Raw genomic sequence first — 15,966 nt, forward strand, 5'->3', positions numbered from 1 at the left:
GTGCTATCATTGAAAATTATACAAAACAAAGGTAAACTTCAGCCTAGTTCTTAACCAAACTATTACAAGTACCAATGATCTGAATTATTGAGCTTTTGCTATAAAATCAAAAGCAGTTTTGCTTCTAATGTTGATTAATATTGACTGAAAGGAGAACTGTTTGCAGAAAATTATAAGCAGTTATAATAAACATATATAAAGATGTTAGAAACATATGTATCATATTACAGTGATATATAGCATATAATTATTTCTTGCTGTTTTTTTTAAAGCTCTAAATTGAATAACTTATAACCTACAGCTAAATATATGTATGTATCATAATAATTTTGAGTGGAAAATTATTTGTCACAGGTGTCAACATGAAAACTTAGTAGAACTACTTGGTTTCTCAAGTGATGGAGATGACCTCTGCTTAGTGTATGTTTACATGCCCAATGGTTCATTGCTAGACAGACTGTCTTGCTTGGTAAGATGTTTGTTCATCACATTGTTAGGCTTTATGTTTCTGTGTTGGAATACTGATATTTACTTTGTGACAGGATCATTTAAAGTGTATTAGTCTTAATATTTTTCCTAGTCTGTGAAAACTATACAGTTGGTATGTAAACAACTGGAATTGCCTAGCAGGTGATAATCTAAAATGTAAAAATATCAGTCAAGGCTAAACTTTGAAGATGCTCTTATATATTTTTATTGTTAAATAAGAAATACTAATCCCCATTTGATCTTATTTAGAGATTATTTTTTAACAACTTAAAAAGTGATATTTGTAAATTCTTAGCAATGTAATATAATTGTCAGTAGCTGCTTAGAAAAAATCTTATATATTTTCATAGATTTTTTTTATCCTCCTCTTTTTTTTTAATTGGTTTGTTTCTTACTTCATAAGGATGATACTCCACCACTCTCTTGGTGCATAAGACGCAAGATTGCTCAGGGTGCAGCTAATGGCCTCAGTTATTTACATGAAAACCATCATATTCATAGAGATATTAAAAGGTAAAATACTACCTTTACAAAGCTTTAGGAAAACTGTCTTAAAGAATAATTTTCTCTCACTCTTTCTATTCACTATTCACATGCACATCTTAACCTGGAGCACTCCATGAAAGCTCTCCTCACTAAGGATGTCTGTAATCTGCCTTATTTCAAACCCAGTGACCTATTTCCAGCATTCATCCTAATTTACCTTTTTAAAAAGAATAGTATGTTTTTCTGTTCTTCTTGACCATTTTTGCTATGTCAAGATTATTTTCCTTCTTATTTTCTGGGTCACTGCTCTTTTCTGAATCACTTTTATCCTCCACAGGTGCATTTCAGTTATCTTTCTTGTTATGTATTTAGTTAGTTAACAAATATTAGTTGAACACTTATGACATGATAGGTACTGTAGATGGTATAGTTAGCAAAAGTAGCATTTGTAGCATCTGACAGCAATCAAATAATCACAAAATAATAACAGAACTTTAGTGTATAGTCTATAGTATTAGTATAAAGAAGAGTTCCCTGAGGAAATGATATTTAAGCTGAGATCCAAAGAATGAACAGGAAATAAGTAGGCACAATTTGAGGGCAGCCATAGAAAATGGGGAAAGAGCATTCTAGGAAGAAGGAACTACATATGTGAGACCAGTGTTGAAAGGGAACGTGGGAGCATGAAGAATTACAGGAAGTGAAATAAATGAAGTGTGGAAATTCAAGGGGTGATTGATGTAAGATAAAATTATGGAAGTAGGCAGAGAGCTAGGCCCTGTAGGACCTAATAGACCAAAATAAGGACATTAATTTTATCACAGATGTAATCAGATGCCATTGAAAAATTGTAAGTAAGAATGTGGCACCACATTTAAGTTTTGAGAAGATCACTTTGACTTGAGTGTAGAGAACAGTTTGTAAGAAGGGGTAGCTTGGAGCCTATCATAGAAGGCTTGGTGGTAGCAGTTCATATGAAGAGACGTGAACAGATTTGAGAGCTTAAGATGGCAAGTCTTGCTGATTCTTGGCTGCAGGGGCGTCAGGGAGAGTGACATATCAGGAGTGACACCAGGATTTATGGCTTCCAGAACTGAATTCTGGAATGATTGTGACACGATTCACTTACAGAGAAAGCACTGAAAGAGGACCAGGTTGGGGGTGGAAAATGTGAGTTCTCTTTTGTGCACGTTGTGTTAGAGGTTCCTTTAAGATATAGAAGTGAGTAGAGATGTTAATCAGTGTGATGTACATGTTGGAGCTGAAAGAAGTCTGAGCTGAAGACATCAATTTGTGTATTACTTGCATATGGGTGTTAATTGAAGAGCTATCATATGGTTGTCTTCACTTTAAGAGAGAACTAGATTAGGAAAAGTTCCCAAGATTTAGTCCTGAGGAACTTCAAGACTTAATGGCCAAGTAGAAGAGAATGAGTCTAGAAAGGAATCTAAGAAAGTATTGCAAGTAAGCTGAAAACCAGGAGAGTGTGGTATCCCTGAGAACAAGGAAAGAGAGTTTCCCTAGAAGGACTAGTCAAAAGTGTCAATTGCTTATTTAGAGGTCAGGATAAGGACTGAAAAATAATGGCATTAAAAAAAAAAATTTTTAAATGAGGCATTTGATTAGTGCCATGAAGGTCATTAGTGACTTTATGGAGATCTACTTCCATGTAGTGATTGGGTCAGAATTCAGGTTGTAGTTGAGCAGAGAATGGGAGCGAGAGAAATGAGAGGTGAGTATAGACAGTCTGATAAGACGTTTAGCCCACGAAGAGGGATAACTGGAAATTAGTGTGTCATTCAGGAAGCTTTTTTTTAAGATGGCAGTGACTAAAGCATGTTTTTGTGTCTATGGGAAGAAGGAGGTGATAGAACAGAAGAGAGAAATGAGATAATTTATAGCATAAGGTTCCTGAGAATGTAGAAAGGAGTCCAAGTAGAGGGACTAGCCTCAGATAAGAGAAGAGACACCATCTCCCATCCCTTACACATTGGTGTATTCCAGTTGGTGTGTTCTTACCTCATCGTCTCTTTGGTTCATCCTACATATTCTTGCTGAGTGATATATTGACTTTAACTTCTACCTCTATGTGGGCAACTCTCAAATCGGTATCATTAGCCTCCAGTCCTATATTTTCAGTGTTTACAGACCAAATCACCCCACCGAGATGTCCCACAGCAGCCTGTAAGTCAACATGTCAGAAATCACTCATTCCTCTTCCAACCCAAGTTCTTCCTTCTGTATTTCTTTCCTAATCAAATGAAGTCAGTATTCATCCTGTCTCCCAAGCTAAAGACTTTCTCATTCCCCATATCATACAAATTACAAAGTTCTATTGAGTATGCCTCAAAATTTGCACCTCCTTTTTCTCTCCAGCCTTTATTTACACTCTATCTCTTGTTTGCTTTATTACAAACTTTCCTGGTCATCCTTTAACCAGTCTGTACCAGTTCTCATCTATGCAGTACTATACTGACAGGTTGTGGTCCTAAAAATCAAGTCTGATAACATCAATTCCCTACTATGAACCCATTAGCTGGTATCCTGCTGCTCACAGGATAAAGCTCAAGCTCTCGTCATGTTCCACTGACACCAGTTTCTTCAAATTGATCATATGTTTTTTGTTTTCATCACTGTGTTCATGTTGCTCCATTTGTCTGAGATGCCTTTCTTTCTTTCTTTTAACCTCAACTTGTAACAATCCTTCAAGACTATGCACTCTTTTCACCTTCTACTTGGAATTTTCTGCAGTTCTTCCAGACACGTGGTTGTTCTCTCAGCATTTTGTGCCTAATATCACCATTATGAATACTTACTGGATTTTAAAAAATTATTCCTATACCTTTGTTACAGATAAGATTCGAAGATAGCCCCCATGCCCAGCCCTGAGCTTAAATACTATAAAACATTGGGGGTCCTCAATAAAGTTTTGATGAATGAAAGTATGAGTGTAGGAGCACATGCATAAAATGAATGAATGAAGATCTTTTAGCCATATTCTTTCCTCTTTAAAAGATTTCAGATAATACCCCCCAAGAAATGAAATAAATAAGAAACTTTAGTTGAAAATTTGTTTTTAAATGAATTGGGATATTTTAGGAAAGGAATTAAGAAGGGTGCTTTAGGACACTTCGAGGGAAGTTACCTTGTAATAAATTATTTGTGAAATAATAAAAATATCTCTCACTAATATCAACAGCTTTATTTCACTTTTATTCTCCTTAGATTTTCCCTCAAGAAACAATAAGGAAAAGAAAACAATTTTATTTCTCATTAGCTTTAATCTGAAATTCTCATTTATTTACACAAATTTCAGGCTTTTATGATGTATATTATAAAGTGGGATACTGTATAAATACAAACATTCATACACCTACCTAAGGAACTATTTGATTTGCTTGAAAAGAAAAACTTTTTTTCAGCGCAAATATCTTACTAGACGAACACTTTACAGCCAAAATATCTGACTTTGGGCTTGCACGGGCTTCTGAGAAGTTTGCCCAAACAGTCCTGACAAGCAGAATTGTGGGAACAACAGCTTATATGGCACCAGAAGCTTTGCGAGGAGAAATAACAGCCAAATCTGACATCTACAGCTTTGGTGTGGTAAGTTTCATATATATATATATGTACACACACACACACACACACACACACACATACACACACATATAAAATAATATATATATAATTAGTAACAATAATCATTCTGGCTGTACTTGTGAAATTGAAATAGAATATTTTGAATACACCTGTGTTGCTTAGCTCTTACATAAAGATTAAAATTGTTCAGTTTAACCTCTAGTTAAATGAGAAAGTTATAAAAACTACTCTGAATTTGTAAAACTTTTAAATTGATTTCTGAAATTACTGCAAGAAATAATTTTTTGCCACATGAATTAATATGAAACTTGAATTAATGCATAAAACAAATTGTGTCATACAGTATGCACTTTAATGTCATGTTTTAAAAATGAAATCTTTTTTGAAGGAAATATGCTTTGGCATTTTCTGATCTACCAGTCTGTTCCTAATAACTTTTATGATGGTATGAGGAGTGGATGGGAGTGGTTGGAGAAATTGGGTGCTTCTTTATCTTATTTATTCAGATGTGTTTCATTTATGGATATTTATCTTCATATTACTGTGAAGTTAAGGCACAGAGTTCTAGGACATGCCTGAGGTTTAGAAAATAATATTCTCCTAAGAACCAGAGAAAATTATTCTTGTGAAAAATCCTCTGCAAGACAGGAAAAGCAGAGTCCAGAACACATGTTGAGGGGGTGCTGATTGTTTAGTAAGTTGCCAGTAGAAAAGAATTGCTTGAGGGTATGGGTGGGATCCGAGGTGTCCGGGAAGAAAGAGTGGTCAGAAATGACCACAGCTCGTGTTCTTTCCGCTTTCATGCCTAAAGGGCATAATGCAGTGTGTGGAAATTGTTCATCAGATTTCATAATCAAGAGTTATGTTCCTTCTAGTTTCTATATGTTGTCTTGAGTCATATTAATGGATTTTACTTTCTTCTTAGGTTTTACTAGAAATAATAACTGGACTTCCAGCTGTGGATGAACACCGTGAACCTCAGTTATTGGTAATTGAAAGATTTCATTTTTTCCAGTCCTTTTCTATATGCATTTAGAATCTAAATTTCTGTGGGTAAATTTGGTATCTAGAAATGTCATTTTCTATTGGCAGTCTTTCTGTTGGCAATTACATAGTGGCACATGGAAAGAGCATCAAATATTTCTAATCTCAGCTCTGCCTTGAAATATTTGTGAAGCTTGGAAAAGACACATATATTCTATGTTCTAGTTTCTTTGTGTCTAAAATCACAATAGGGCTATATAAATCATATAATATGATTTATGAGGTCTCCTCCAGTATATGTTTATTTTGTTACTTTCATGGTGATTACTAATAGCAGAGAGGAAAAGCAACATTTGCTTCCTTTGAAATTTATATCAGAATAGAATTGCTAATAAAATTCTTTATCCATTTCTATTATGGAGTATTTTTTAATATAGTTACCATAGAAAATTTTACCTGTGTGTTATATTAGGCATTCATTGACAATTATATAAATAGACTAACTGAATGCTAAAACTATAGGAAAATTATGCCATGCCTTTTTTTCCTATATATTAAATTTTAAGAACTTGGAGAGCCTTCTAATAAAATTAAAGACTTACAGAAATACCTAGTACTATATATAAGTTTTTCTTAAAATTAGTTAAATAACTACACTGACTTTATTCTAATTTATGTGTTCTAATGGAACAAACCAGTGTGACAAATTCAGACAACATGTGTATACCAGATTATTCCCCTAGAATGAGGATTAGAAAGTCAAAAGGTATAATATATTTGCTCAAAGGCTTGGTGCCATACTTTTAAGAAATACCATAAGTATAATATCTCTATATTACAATATTGCTACAAGTGTCCCTTATAAAACTATATATTACAAAGCTTTCCATGGGTTCCTGGATATGTAGTAATGAATATTACATGCTATATAGTATTTCACATTAAAATATATTTATAAAACATAGTTGTGAAAAGTTAATATTTTTGTAATATTTCATAATATTTTACAGTAGCACATAGTGAAATTTTGTCTTATCAAAGAAATAAAATCCTCTGTCCCATTGGTTCTTGGAGGTCAGGAAAGAAGCCTGGGCTGGAGTTACAATTTTTGAGCTGTTCGTGTACAGGCATGCCAAAGCTTTGTGTGTTGATTGGATTATACAGAGAAAGTGTGTAGGTGAAAAATATAGGAGGAAAAAAATTACCACAAAGTAGGGTTTTAAATGACAAATTTATTCTCTCATGGTTCTGGAAGCCAGAAGTCTGAAACAAAAATTTTGTCAGGGCTACATTCCCTCTGGAGACTCTAGGGGAGAGTCTTCCCTTGCCTCTTCCAGCTTCCAGGAGCTGTTGACATTCCTTGACTTGTATGCACATCCCTCCAATTTCTGCCTCTGTGATCACATTGTCTTCTCCTTTGTGTCTTTTTTTTTTTCTTCTTTCTGTCTCTTAAACAGATGCTTGTCATTGGATTTAGGGCCCACATGGGTAATCCAGGATGATCTCATCTCAAAATGCTTAGCTTAATTACATCTGCAAAGACCTTTTCTCCAAATACAGTCACATTCACAGGTTCTGGGGATTAGGACTTGGACATATCTTTTGGGGGCTACCGCTCAACCCACTACACCATCCTAGTCCTCCACCTCTTTCCTGATTGATTATCTTTTCATCGTGGCCCTGCCCCCTTTCTCTTCCTCCCTCTTTCTCTTTGATTCAACAGTGTGAGTACGCATAGAGAAGTGTGCCTGTGCAGGGAGGGGGTCTGCATTCAGAAGCTGGAATTGCATCATCAGAAGCACAGCAAAGAAGCAGACCTCCTTGTGCTGGCCACCAGTAAATACTGCTGAGTACATGAGAGCAATTAGCTCAGTCACATAAATACAAAAACCAATAGGCGGGTTTCCCTGGTGGCACAGTGGTTGAGAGTCAGCCTGACGATGCAGGGGACACGGGTATGTATACATAAGTAAGTAAGTAAATAAATAGAGTTTCTCCTAGATGTCTTCAATTCTTAATAAGGTTACAACGGTAGATAGTAAACTAAGAGTAAATGTTATTATGATGTAGATTAAATAATTTAAATGTATTCTTTTATAATATAATTGATAATATAGGTTAATTATAATATAAATATAATTTATATTTATTTATAAATACATTTATAAATTTATCTGATTTGTTTCCCTTTTATTTGACACTCAAAGTTTTAACATTTGTCTTAAAGCTGGATATTAAAGAAGAAATTGAAGATGAAGAAAAGACAATTGAAGATTATATTGATATGAAGATGAATGACATTGATCCCACTTCCATTGAAACTATGTACTCTGTTGCCAGTCAATGTCTGCATGAAAAGAAAAATAAAAGACCAGACATTAAGAAGGTAATTTTTTTTAACATATATTTAAAAAGTGAAGGAGGTGGGGTTTGTCATTTTTTCCTAAGTGTACATTTCAAACCAACTATTTAATGTGGTTCTTTTGTTTTTTCTATCTTTCTTTCTTTATAAAAGGTTCAACAACTGCTGCAAGAAATCACAGCTTCTTAAAACTTTACTGGAATAGACTCTTGGGTTTTTATATACAGCTATCTAAATCATTTTTTAAACTAAGATTTTTTGTAAGCATTCTTCTTTACCTTTGACAAGGCAGCATGATGAAGTGCAGTGGTTATTGAAGCTTGTGTAGAACCCCCAATATATAGAACAAACGAAAGTAGAGCCACTGTAGCAACACTTAGCCCTACTTTCACTCTGAGGTCTTACCGTAATCCCTGAGATCTCCTTGGAACCTTACCAAACACAGTATGAAAACTCAGAATTAACAAAAAAGAGGACTGAACTATAGGGTGAAAAGACCCTGGGCTGAAGCCTGACTCCACTACTAATTTTCTGTAAAGCTTTGGGCAACCTCTTAGCTGCTTTGAACCTTGGTTTTTTCACCTGTAACGTTGGACTAATTATCTACTGTGCCTCTCTGACAGGTAGTCATGAAAATCAAATGATGCAGAATATGTACAGGCACTTTGTAACTTGTAAAGTGATATAAAATTTAATGTTTACATAAATGATTATAAAATGCTATTACAGTCATTTGTTTATAGGGTCATGTTCACAGTGTGCTATTTTAAGCAATCATTCACCATAAGCCAGTTATGCCCTGATGATATTCCCATGATGATATGGCCATTGTTAGATTATGTTATATGGGAAATTTGAAAGCATTTTGCAGATGCAGTTATAGTCCCTCATCAGCTGACTTTGACTGTCAATAAGGAGATGCTGCTTTGGGGGCTGGACCTAATAAGGTGAGCTTAGAAGAGCTTACAAGAAGTCCAAGAGATTCTCCTGTAGGCCTTGAGGTAAGCTACCATGTTGTAGGAAGGCCACATTGGCTAAGATCTATGGGTGGCCTTTAGGAGATGAAAGCTACCTTCCGGCTATCAGCCAGCAAGAAAAAATTGGAATCTTCGTTGTACAGCCTCAAGAAACTGAATTCTTCCAACAACCTAAATTAGCTTAAAAGAGTGCTCCAAACTTCAGATGATACCATAGCCCCCACTGACACCTAAATTTCGGCCTTGTGAGACCCTCAGTAGAAAACATGGACTTCTGTGCCTGGACATGCAGAATTGTGAGATAATAAATAAGTTGCTATAAGCCACCAAGTTTGTGGTAATTTTTTATGCAGCAATAGAAATGAATACAGATATTCTCATGATGATTCTCCCACAGGGATACCCCATCATGTTCACAGGTTCTGTCCACAATACCAAATATCTGCAATTATTCATTCATTCAATAAACTTGGTATCATTAGTTCTTTCATTAACACACTCAAAACAAGAGTATGTAGAGTGAGCTATAGTAGAAGATGATCATCCTCTATATTGTACTGTTTAGACCTTCCTAAATGCTTTCTTGGGAAACAGAGATAGTACTGTTTTCAAATCACCTTTATAAACTAAGCATTTAAGAAAAAAACATTTGCTAGTTGAAAAGCAAAATAAATAAAATGACTTGGTCACATTAATCTCAACAAGAACTCACATAATTTGAGGCACGGTATGGCTTATAACCCTGAAAATAATAATGTTATTTTAAAATATAATGAGAGACTTCCCTGGTGGTCCAGTGGTTAAGACTCCATGCTCCCAATGCAGGGGACACGGGTTCGATCCCTGGTTGGGGAACTAAGATCCCTCATGCCCCGTGGCATGGCCAAATAAAATAAAATTATTAAAAAAATTTTTAAAAATAAAATATAATGAGTTAACTATTACTTGAAATAAAAGTATATATGTAAAATGCCATGGATGTAGCTGTGGTTATGGGCTGTGACTAAACCATATTAAAAATTTTTAAATGAGTAACCTGTTTCATTGATTTTGAAAATTTCACAGTATAATTTGGTAGATGTTTCCATTCCAATCAAATGGAATTGATATCAGACTTTCCAAAATTAGTCATGGCTTCTCTCTCAGGATAAGACTGTACCTTAACTCTTTTGAGAGCCACAATACAGTCAATCCAAGATTCCAAAGCAAGATTCCACACGGTTTCATGCCTGATGGTGTGTGATGCATCGTGGACCCTTGAACTTGTGTGACTCACTTAACTCTAGGAATGAACAGCAGGGGGGTTGCCCTCAGCTTGCAGCTGAGCAGGACTTGACTAAAGTTCTGAGGAGAATAATGTACAGGCTCTTTTCACAGTTTCCTCAAGGCAGAATTTAATGGCCTGTGGTGACATCTAGTTGAAGCATTTTCTTAACTGCATTTGGAATATACTTCCCCCTAATCTTTTATAGAAACAGAAAAAAATAGATTTTCGAAAAAAATGTTTGACAAAGGTTTTGATGTGAACTTTTAACGTTGCCTCCAACAACTGATGATTGTGCAAACCAATAAGTAATGAGACCACAGTAGAGAACCACTGGCCTACCCCATTTCCAGAAAGAACAACTGCCTTTCCCCCCATATTTCTAACCCATTGATTTGCGAGCTAGCCAACTAAAAGTTTTTAATTCTGAATTTCTCTCAATATGTTCTATGAGGAACAAGCAGATAATAGGAACAATTAATCAATGTTTTGCTTTACTTTTCTGACATATAATTAAGACAAATTTAAGACATTCTAAAGCATTTATTGCTCTGATCACTTTTTCTTCTATAACTATATATAATGGCTATAGATCCCAGCTATCTATGATCCCATTTTTCACTTTCAAAACAAGTGTGTGTTTTATTTTTTCCAACTTTATGGCAGTATAATTGACAAATAAAAATTGTATGTACTTAAGGTGTTCAAAGTGATAGTTTGATATATAGCCCTCAGTATCCCCAGGGCATTGGTTCCTGGACCCCTGTGGATACCAAAAGCTATAGATTCTCAAGTCCCTAATATAAAATGATATAGTATTTGCATATAACCTATGCACATCCTCCTGTATGCTTTAAATCATCTTTAGATTACTTATAACATCCAGTACAATGTAAATGTGATGTAAATAGTTGTAAATACAATGTAAATATGTAAATAGTTGCCAATGTGGCAAATTCATTTTGCTTTTTTGAACTTACTGGAATATTTTTTCAAATATTTTCAATCCACACTTGGTTGAATCCACAGATGCAGAACCCATGGATACAGGGGGCTGACTGTACATTGTGAAATGATTACCACAGTCAAGCTAACTAACACATCCACCACCTAACGTAGTTACTTTTTTAGTTATTTTGATGTGGTGAGGCTACTTAAGATCTACTGTCTTCTTAGCAAATTTCAAGTATATAATGCAGTGTTACTAACTATAGTCACCATGCTGTACTTTAGATCCCCAAAACTTACTTATTTTGTAACCAAAAGTTTAACCCTTTGACCAACCTCTCCCCATACTCCTTTAAAGTTTGTACTATTCCACTATATGAATGGACACAGATAGGACTGGCTTTTTAATCATTCAAATTCTAGTCTCAAAAATAGTATGGAGGCAACAACAGTGAATCTCCAAAATTAATACTAAGATTTCATTTCTCAGATGAAATTAGGAAAAATCATTTTATGAAATATTCTCACCTAAAATAAAAATCAGTAACTTAATTCATCAAATATTTATTGATTGTTTTCTGTGGTCCAGACACAGAAAGTAATGTACATATCCAAAGTCCCTGTTCTCCAGGAGCTTGTTCTCAAGAGAAAGTCTTTGTTCAGATGGAGATGATAATATACAAGTAAATAAGTAAGACAACATCAGGTAGTGAGAAGTGTTAAGGAAATGTTAAAACTATGTATTGTGATAGATTCCCTTGGCTAAGAAGGTTTAACAACACCCAAGCTAAAAAAAAAAAAGGCAAGAAAGAAAAGAAAAGAAGGAAGGGAGGAAGGAAGGAAGGGAGGGAGGAAGAAGGAGAGAAAGCAAGAGAGGAAAGAAAGAAAGAAAGAAAGGAAGGAAGGAAGGAAGAGAAGAAAGAAAGAAAAAAAGAAAGAAAGAGAAAGAAAAGAAAGAAAGAAAGGGAGAAAGAAAGAAAGAGAAAAGAAAGAAAGAAAGAAGGCAGGCTACCAGTGTGTAGTCTCAGGAATGACTAGAATGTACTGTAACTTAAAAAATAATAATAAAAAATCCTAAACTGAATCAAGTTTTATTTGCATGTTAGACTGTGTTATCAGAGACCTTTGGGTCAGCAATGAGCCAAGAAGAAGACGCTGTCACAAAGTTTCTACTACTATCCTGGGAAAAGGAATACTGTGTTTCAGATTATGTCAGATATTTTCCTCTACTGGCTATTTATACTTCAGGGTAATTTGGTGAAGATAGTGGTTAAAGTCATCTAATCTGTTTGCCTCACACTAATGCCATGTTTATCTGGCAGTCTTTTCTTTTCATTTTGATTTTTTGTCTGGATTTGCCTTTTGGAAGATAATGCACAGTGGCAAAGACTGTTACAACCTACATATCAGTTTCTATTGCAGAATATATTTTTATGAATAGTAAGATCACATTCTGGTTTATACTGAAGTCCTTTGAAAGTTTAGGTAGTATGAATTAAATCTTCAGAGATTGATCATCTCAGGCTGTCCCACAATGATGATATCTAAACCCTAGACTGTGACTGGCCCCTTCTTCTGCGACAGCCATTCTAATTGCCAGATGGTGTCTTCACCTCTTTTAAGAATTAGAATGGAGGTAATGCTACAGTGGTAATCATTTTGCAGTATATAAGTGTATCAAATCAACATGTTGTACACCTTAAATTTACACAGTATTATAATGTGGACGGACCTAGGGTCTGTCATACAGAGTGAAGTAAGTCAGAAAGAGAAAAACGAATATTATATATTAATGCATATATGTGGAATCTAGGAAAATGGTACAGATGAACCTATTTGCAGGGCAGGAATAGAGACACAGACATAGAGAACAGACGGGTGGACACAGAGGGGGAAGGGGAGGGTGGCATGAATTGGGAGATTAGCATTCACATATATACACTACCATGTGTAAAATAGATAGCTGGTGGGAACCTGCTGTATAGCATAGGGAGCTTAGCTCAGTGCTCTGTGATGACCTAGATAGATGGGTTGGAGGGGGGGTGGGAGGGAGTTCCAAGAGGGAGGGGATATATATACACATATAGCTGATTCACTTCGTTGTACAGAAGAAATTAACACAACATTGTAAAGCAATTATACTCCAATTAAAATAAAAGGTTAAATGAGGACTACATTCTTAGCCCATCTTCCCCTTTATAAAATATCTAAATAATGATAGAACTTTTATAGAAAAGAGATGCATATCACCATTATATATCTTAGAGAAAGACTGGAATCCTTTAGAGCAATAACAGAGTTTGACTATTATAAATTAATGAGTGGCCTTAAAACTGTTGACATACTGACCAATATCTGTTTAAAAATAAATTCAATGTCACTTCCATTAGTGGCATGCATTGGTCAAATATTCTTAAATCAATTCATAAGTTAGTGGAGGGAACATGCTATATCTTACTCTGTTAAACATATTAGAAAGCCCTGCCATACCAAGATTCTTTTTTTGCCAAGAAAGATCAATAATAGCATCTGCCCTTAAATATACAGGCCTGGAAAGTGGCAAAGGAGCTCTAAAAATTCTCCTCCCCATGAAAAAATAAGAAAAGGCTGGCAAAAATTGTCAAAATTGACTTTTTCAGAACTGAAAACTAATCAAAGGTTTGCAGCATCTCCAAGAGCATTTATTCAAGAAAAACAGCTGAATCTCAGTAAGAACAACAAGCTTTGTGGCATTTTAACTTACACTAGTCCTATCTGCTGCTTCCTAGCTCAGTGGTAGCCTTCAAAGTAACAGCCCACATTTTTGGTACCAGAGGGAACAGAACAGAGCTGGAGCTCTTCAAAGCCTAGTTCTGAAAGAACTGTAATTATTTGACCTGTCTGGAGGTTCCCTGGAAGACCCCATTCAAAGGCTTATCTTTTCTGACCTGACTAAAGCTAACCTAGCACTAAAAGCCTCTATGTGGAGTCATTTTTCAAAATCATTTACTGGCAAATGTTTTAATCATAGCTGCCTGAGTTGATGAATAACCACTGGGACAAACAATAGGCTAAAAAGCTTAAAAGGAAAAGCTGAGGGAGAAGATGTGCATTATGGCTTTGAAAGTCTCCAATGCATTTGTGGGAACCCAGAAAGCCATGCACATATGTAAGGCCGTGTGCATGCTCAAAAAACCTGAGAAGGTCCTAAGCTCTCACCTCTGGCTGATCTTCAGGCTCTGTACAAGTAGGAAGTGAAAGCTAAGGCAGAGTCTAAGCTGCCTGACTGAGTGTGGATGGTGTGTCTCAACATGAACACAGCCTGTAGCAAAAACTGGAGCATTTATTGGTTTCAGATGTTTAAGGAATCTCTGTCCATTCATTAGCTGATGACTAAGCTGAGTTGAGATTTCAGTGGCCACACATCACAAAGAATACAGACTTTACAAAATTAGCTCATAAAGTCACTAAATAAACAAAAACTAAAACAATTAGCAACAGCAACAAACCTTGAGGAGGGGGCAGTCTGATGTCTAGAGTTTCCGCATTATATTATTTTAAATTCCCAGCTTTCACTAAAAATATACTAGACATGCAAGGAACAGCAAAGTATGGCTTATACCCAGGAAAAAAGAAAGCCCATAGAAGCTGTACCTAAGGAAGCCCAGATGTTGTGCTTACTAGACAAAGACTTTAAATCAGCTATTTTAAATATGTACAAGAGTTAAAGGAAATTGTGGATAAAGAATTAAAGGAGACTGTGAGAACAGTGTCTTACCCAATAGATGATATCAATAAAGAGATATAAATTTAGAGAAGACCCAAAGTTGAAAAGTACAATAACTGGAATGACAAATTCATCAGAGGGCCTAACTAGCAGATTTGAGCAGGAAAAAAACAAAGAGTTATCAATCTTGAATAAATCAATTGAGGAACAGAAAGAAAAAACAAAGAAGAAAACTGAGCAGATCCTCAGAGACCTGCATGGTAGCTTCAAGGTAACCACCATATGTATAATGGCAGTTCCAGAGGAGAGGTGAGAAAGTACTAGAAAGAGTATTTGAAGAATGAATGGCCAAAAACTTACCAAATTTTATGAAAAATATTAAGTCACACTACCAAGAAAGTAAGAACCGCAAGTAGAATCAACTCAAAGAGATCTTACTCCTAGACACAGCAAAATCAAAGACAATCTTGAAAGCAGCAAGAAACAAGAGATTTAGCAGGTATAAGGGATCCTCAATAGGATTATTATCTGCTTCTCCATCAGAAACCATGGAGGTCAGAAGGCATGATATATTCAAGTGCGGAAAGAAAAAGAATTTCAACGAGTAATTCTAACAAAACAATCCTAAAATATTGAAGGAGAAAATAAGACATTCACAGATAAATAAAAGTTGAGAGAACCTGTCACAAGAAAATCTGCTCTTTGAGAAAAGAGGAAGTCCTTCAAGCTGAAATGAGAGAACACTAGAGACTAAATAAAATCCACAGGAAGAAATAAAAAGCACCAGTAAAGATACTACAAAGGTAAACATAAAAGACATTAAAATGTATTTTTTGTTTCTGACTAAAGCAAATAATTATGCCATGAAGCAATAATTAAAAATCTGTGTTGGCAGACACACAATGTGTAAAGATATAAATTGTATGACAGTAATGGTTCAAAGGAGGGGGCTGGGCACAGATCTACATAGGAACACATTTTCTGTATATTACTGAAATTAAGTTTATATTACTCCAAACTATATTTTTTATGTTAAGATGTTAATTGTAATCCCCAGGACAGCACTAAGAGAATAACTAAGAAAACATGGAAAAAGAAAGGACAAGAAAATTAAAATACATGGAATATATATATATATATATATATA

General features: G+C 35.1%; 1 protein-coding gene across 4 annotated transcripts in view; it reads left to right on the forward strand.

Moving 5' to 3' along the window:
- The window catches only part of IRAK4 (interleukin 1 receptor associated kinase 4), a 29,662-nt gene extending 20,435 nt beyond the window's left edge, over positions 1-9,227 (forward strand). For 3 of the 4 annotated variants that reach the window (XM_024740420.1, XM_024740421.1, XM_024740423.1), the window contains 6 exons: positions 355-469; positions 893-1,002; positions 4,398-4,581; positions 5,504-5,566; positions 7,790-7,948; positions 8,078-9,227. In XM_024740420.1, the coding sequence (XP_024596188.1) occupies positions 355-469; positions 893-1,002; positions 4,398-4,581; positions 5,504-5,566; positions 7,790-7,948; positions 8,078-8,113 (667 nt within the window). In that variant the 3' untranslated portion in view covers positions 8,114-9,227. The remainder of the gene's footprint in view (positions 1-354; positions 470-892; positions 1,003-4,397; positions 4,582-5,503; positions 5,567-7,789; positions 7,949-8,077) is intronic. The other variant, XM_024740422.1, reaches the window with a different exon arrangement.
- The last annotated feature ends 6,739 nt before the right edge of the window (positions 9,228-15,966 follow it).

Source organism: Neophocaena asiaeorientalis, unplaced genomic scaffold (genome assembly GCF_003031525.2).
Source record: "Neophocaena asiaeorientalis asiaeorientalis breed wild unplaced genomic scaffold, Neophocaena_asiaeorientalis_V1.1 scaffold340, whole genome shotgun sequence".
In the NCBI taxonomy this organism is placed as follows: Eukaryota; Metazoa; Chordata; class Mammalia; order Artiodactyla; family Phocoenidae; genus Neophocaena; species Neophocaena asiaeorientalis.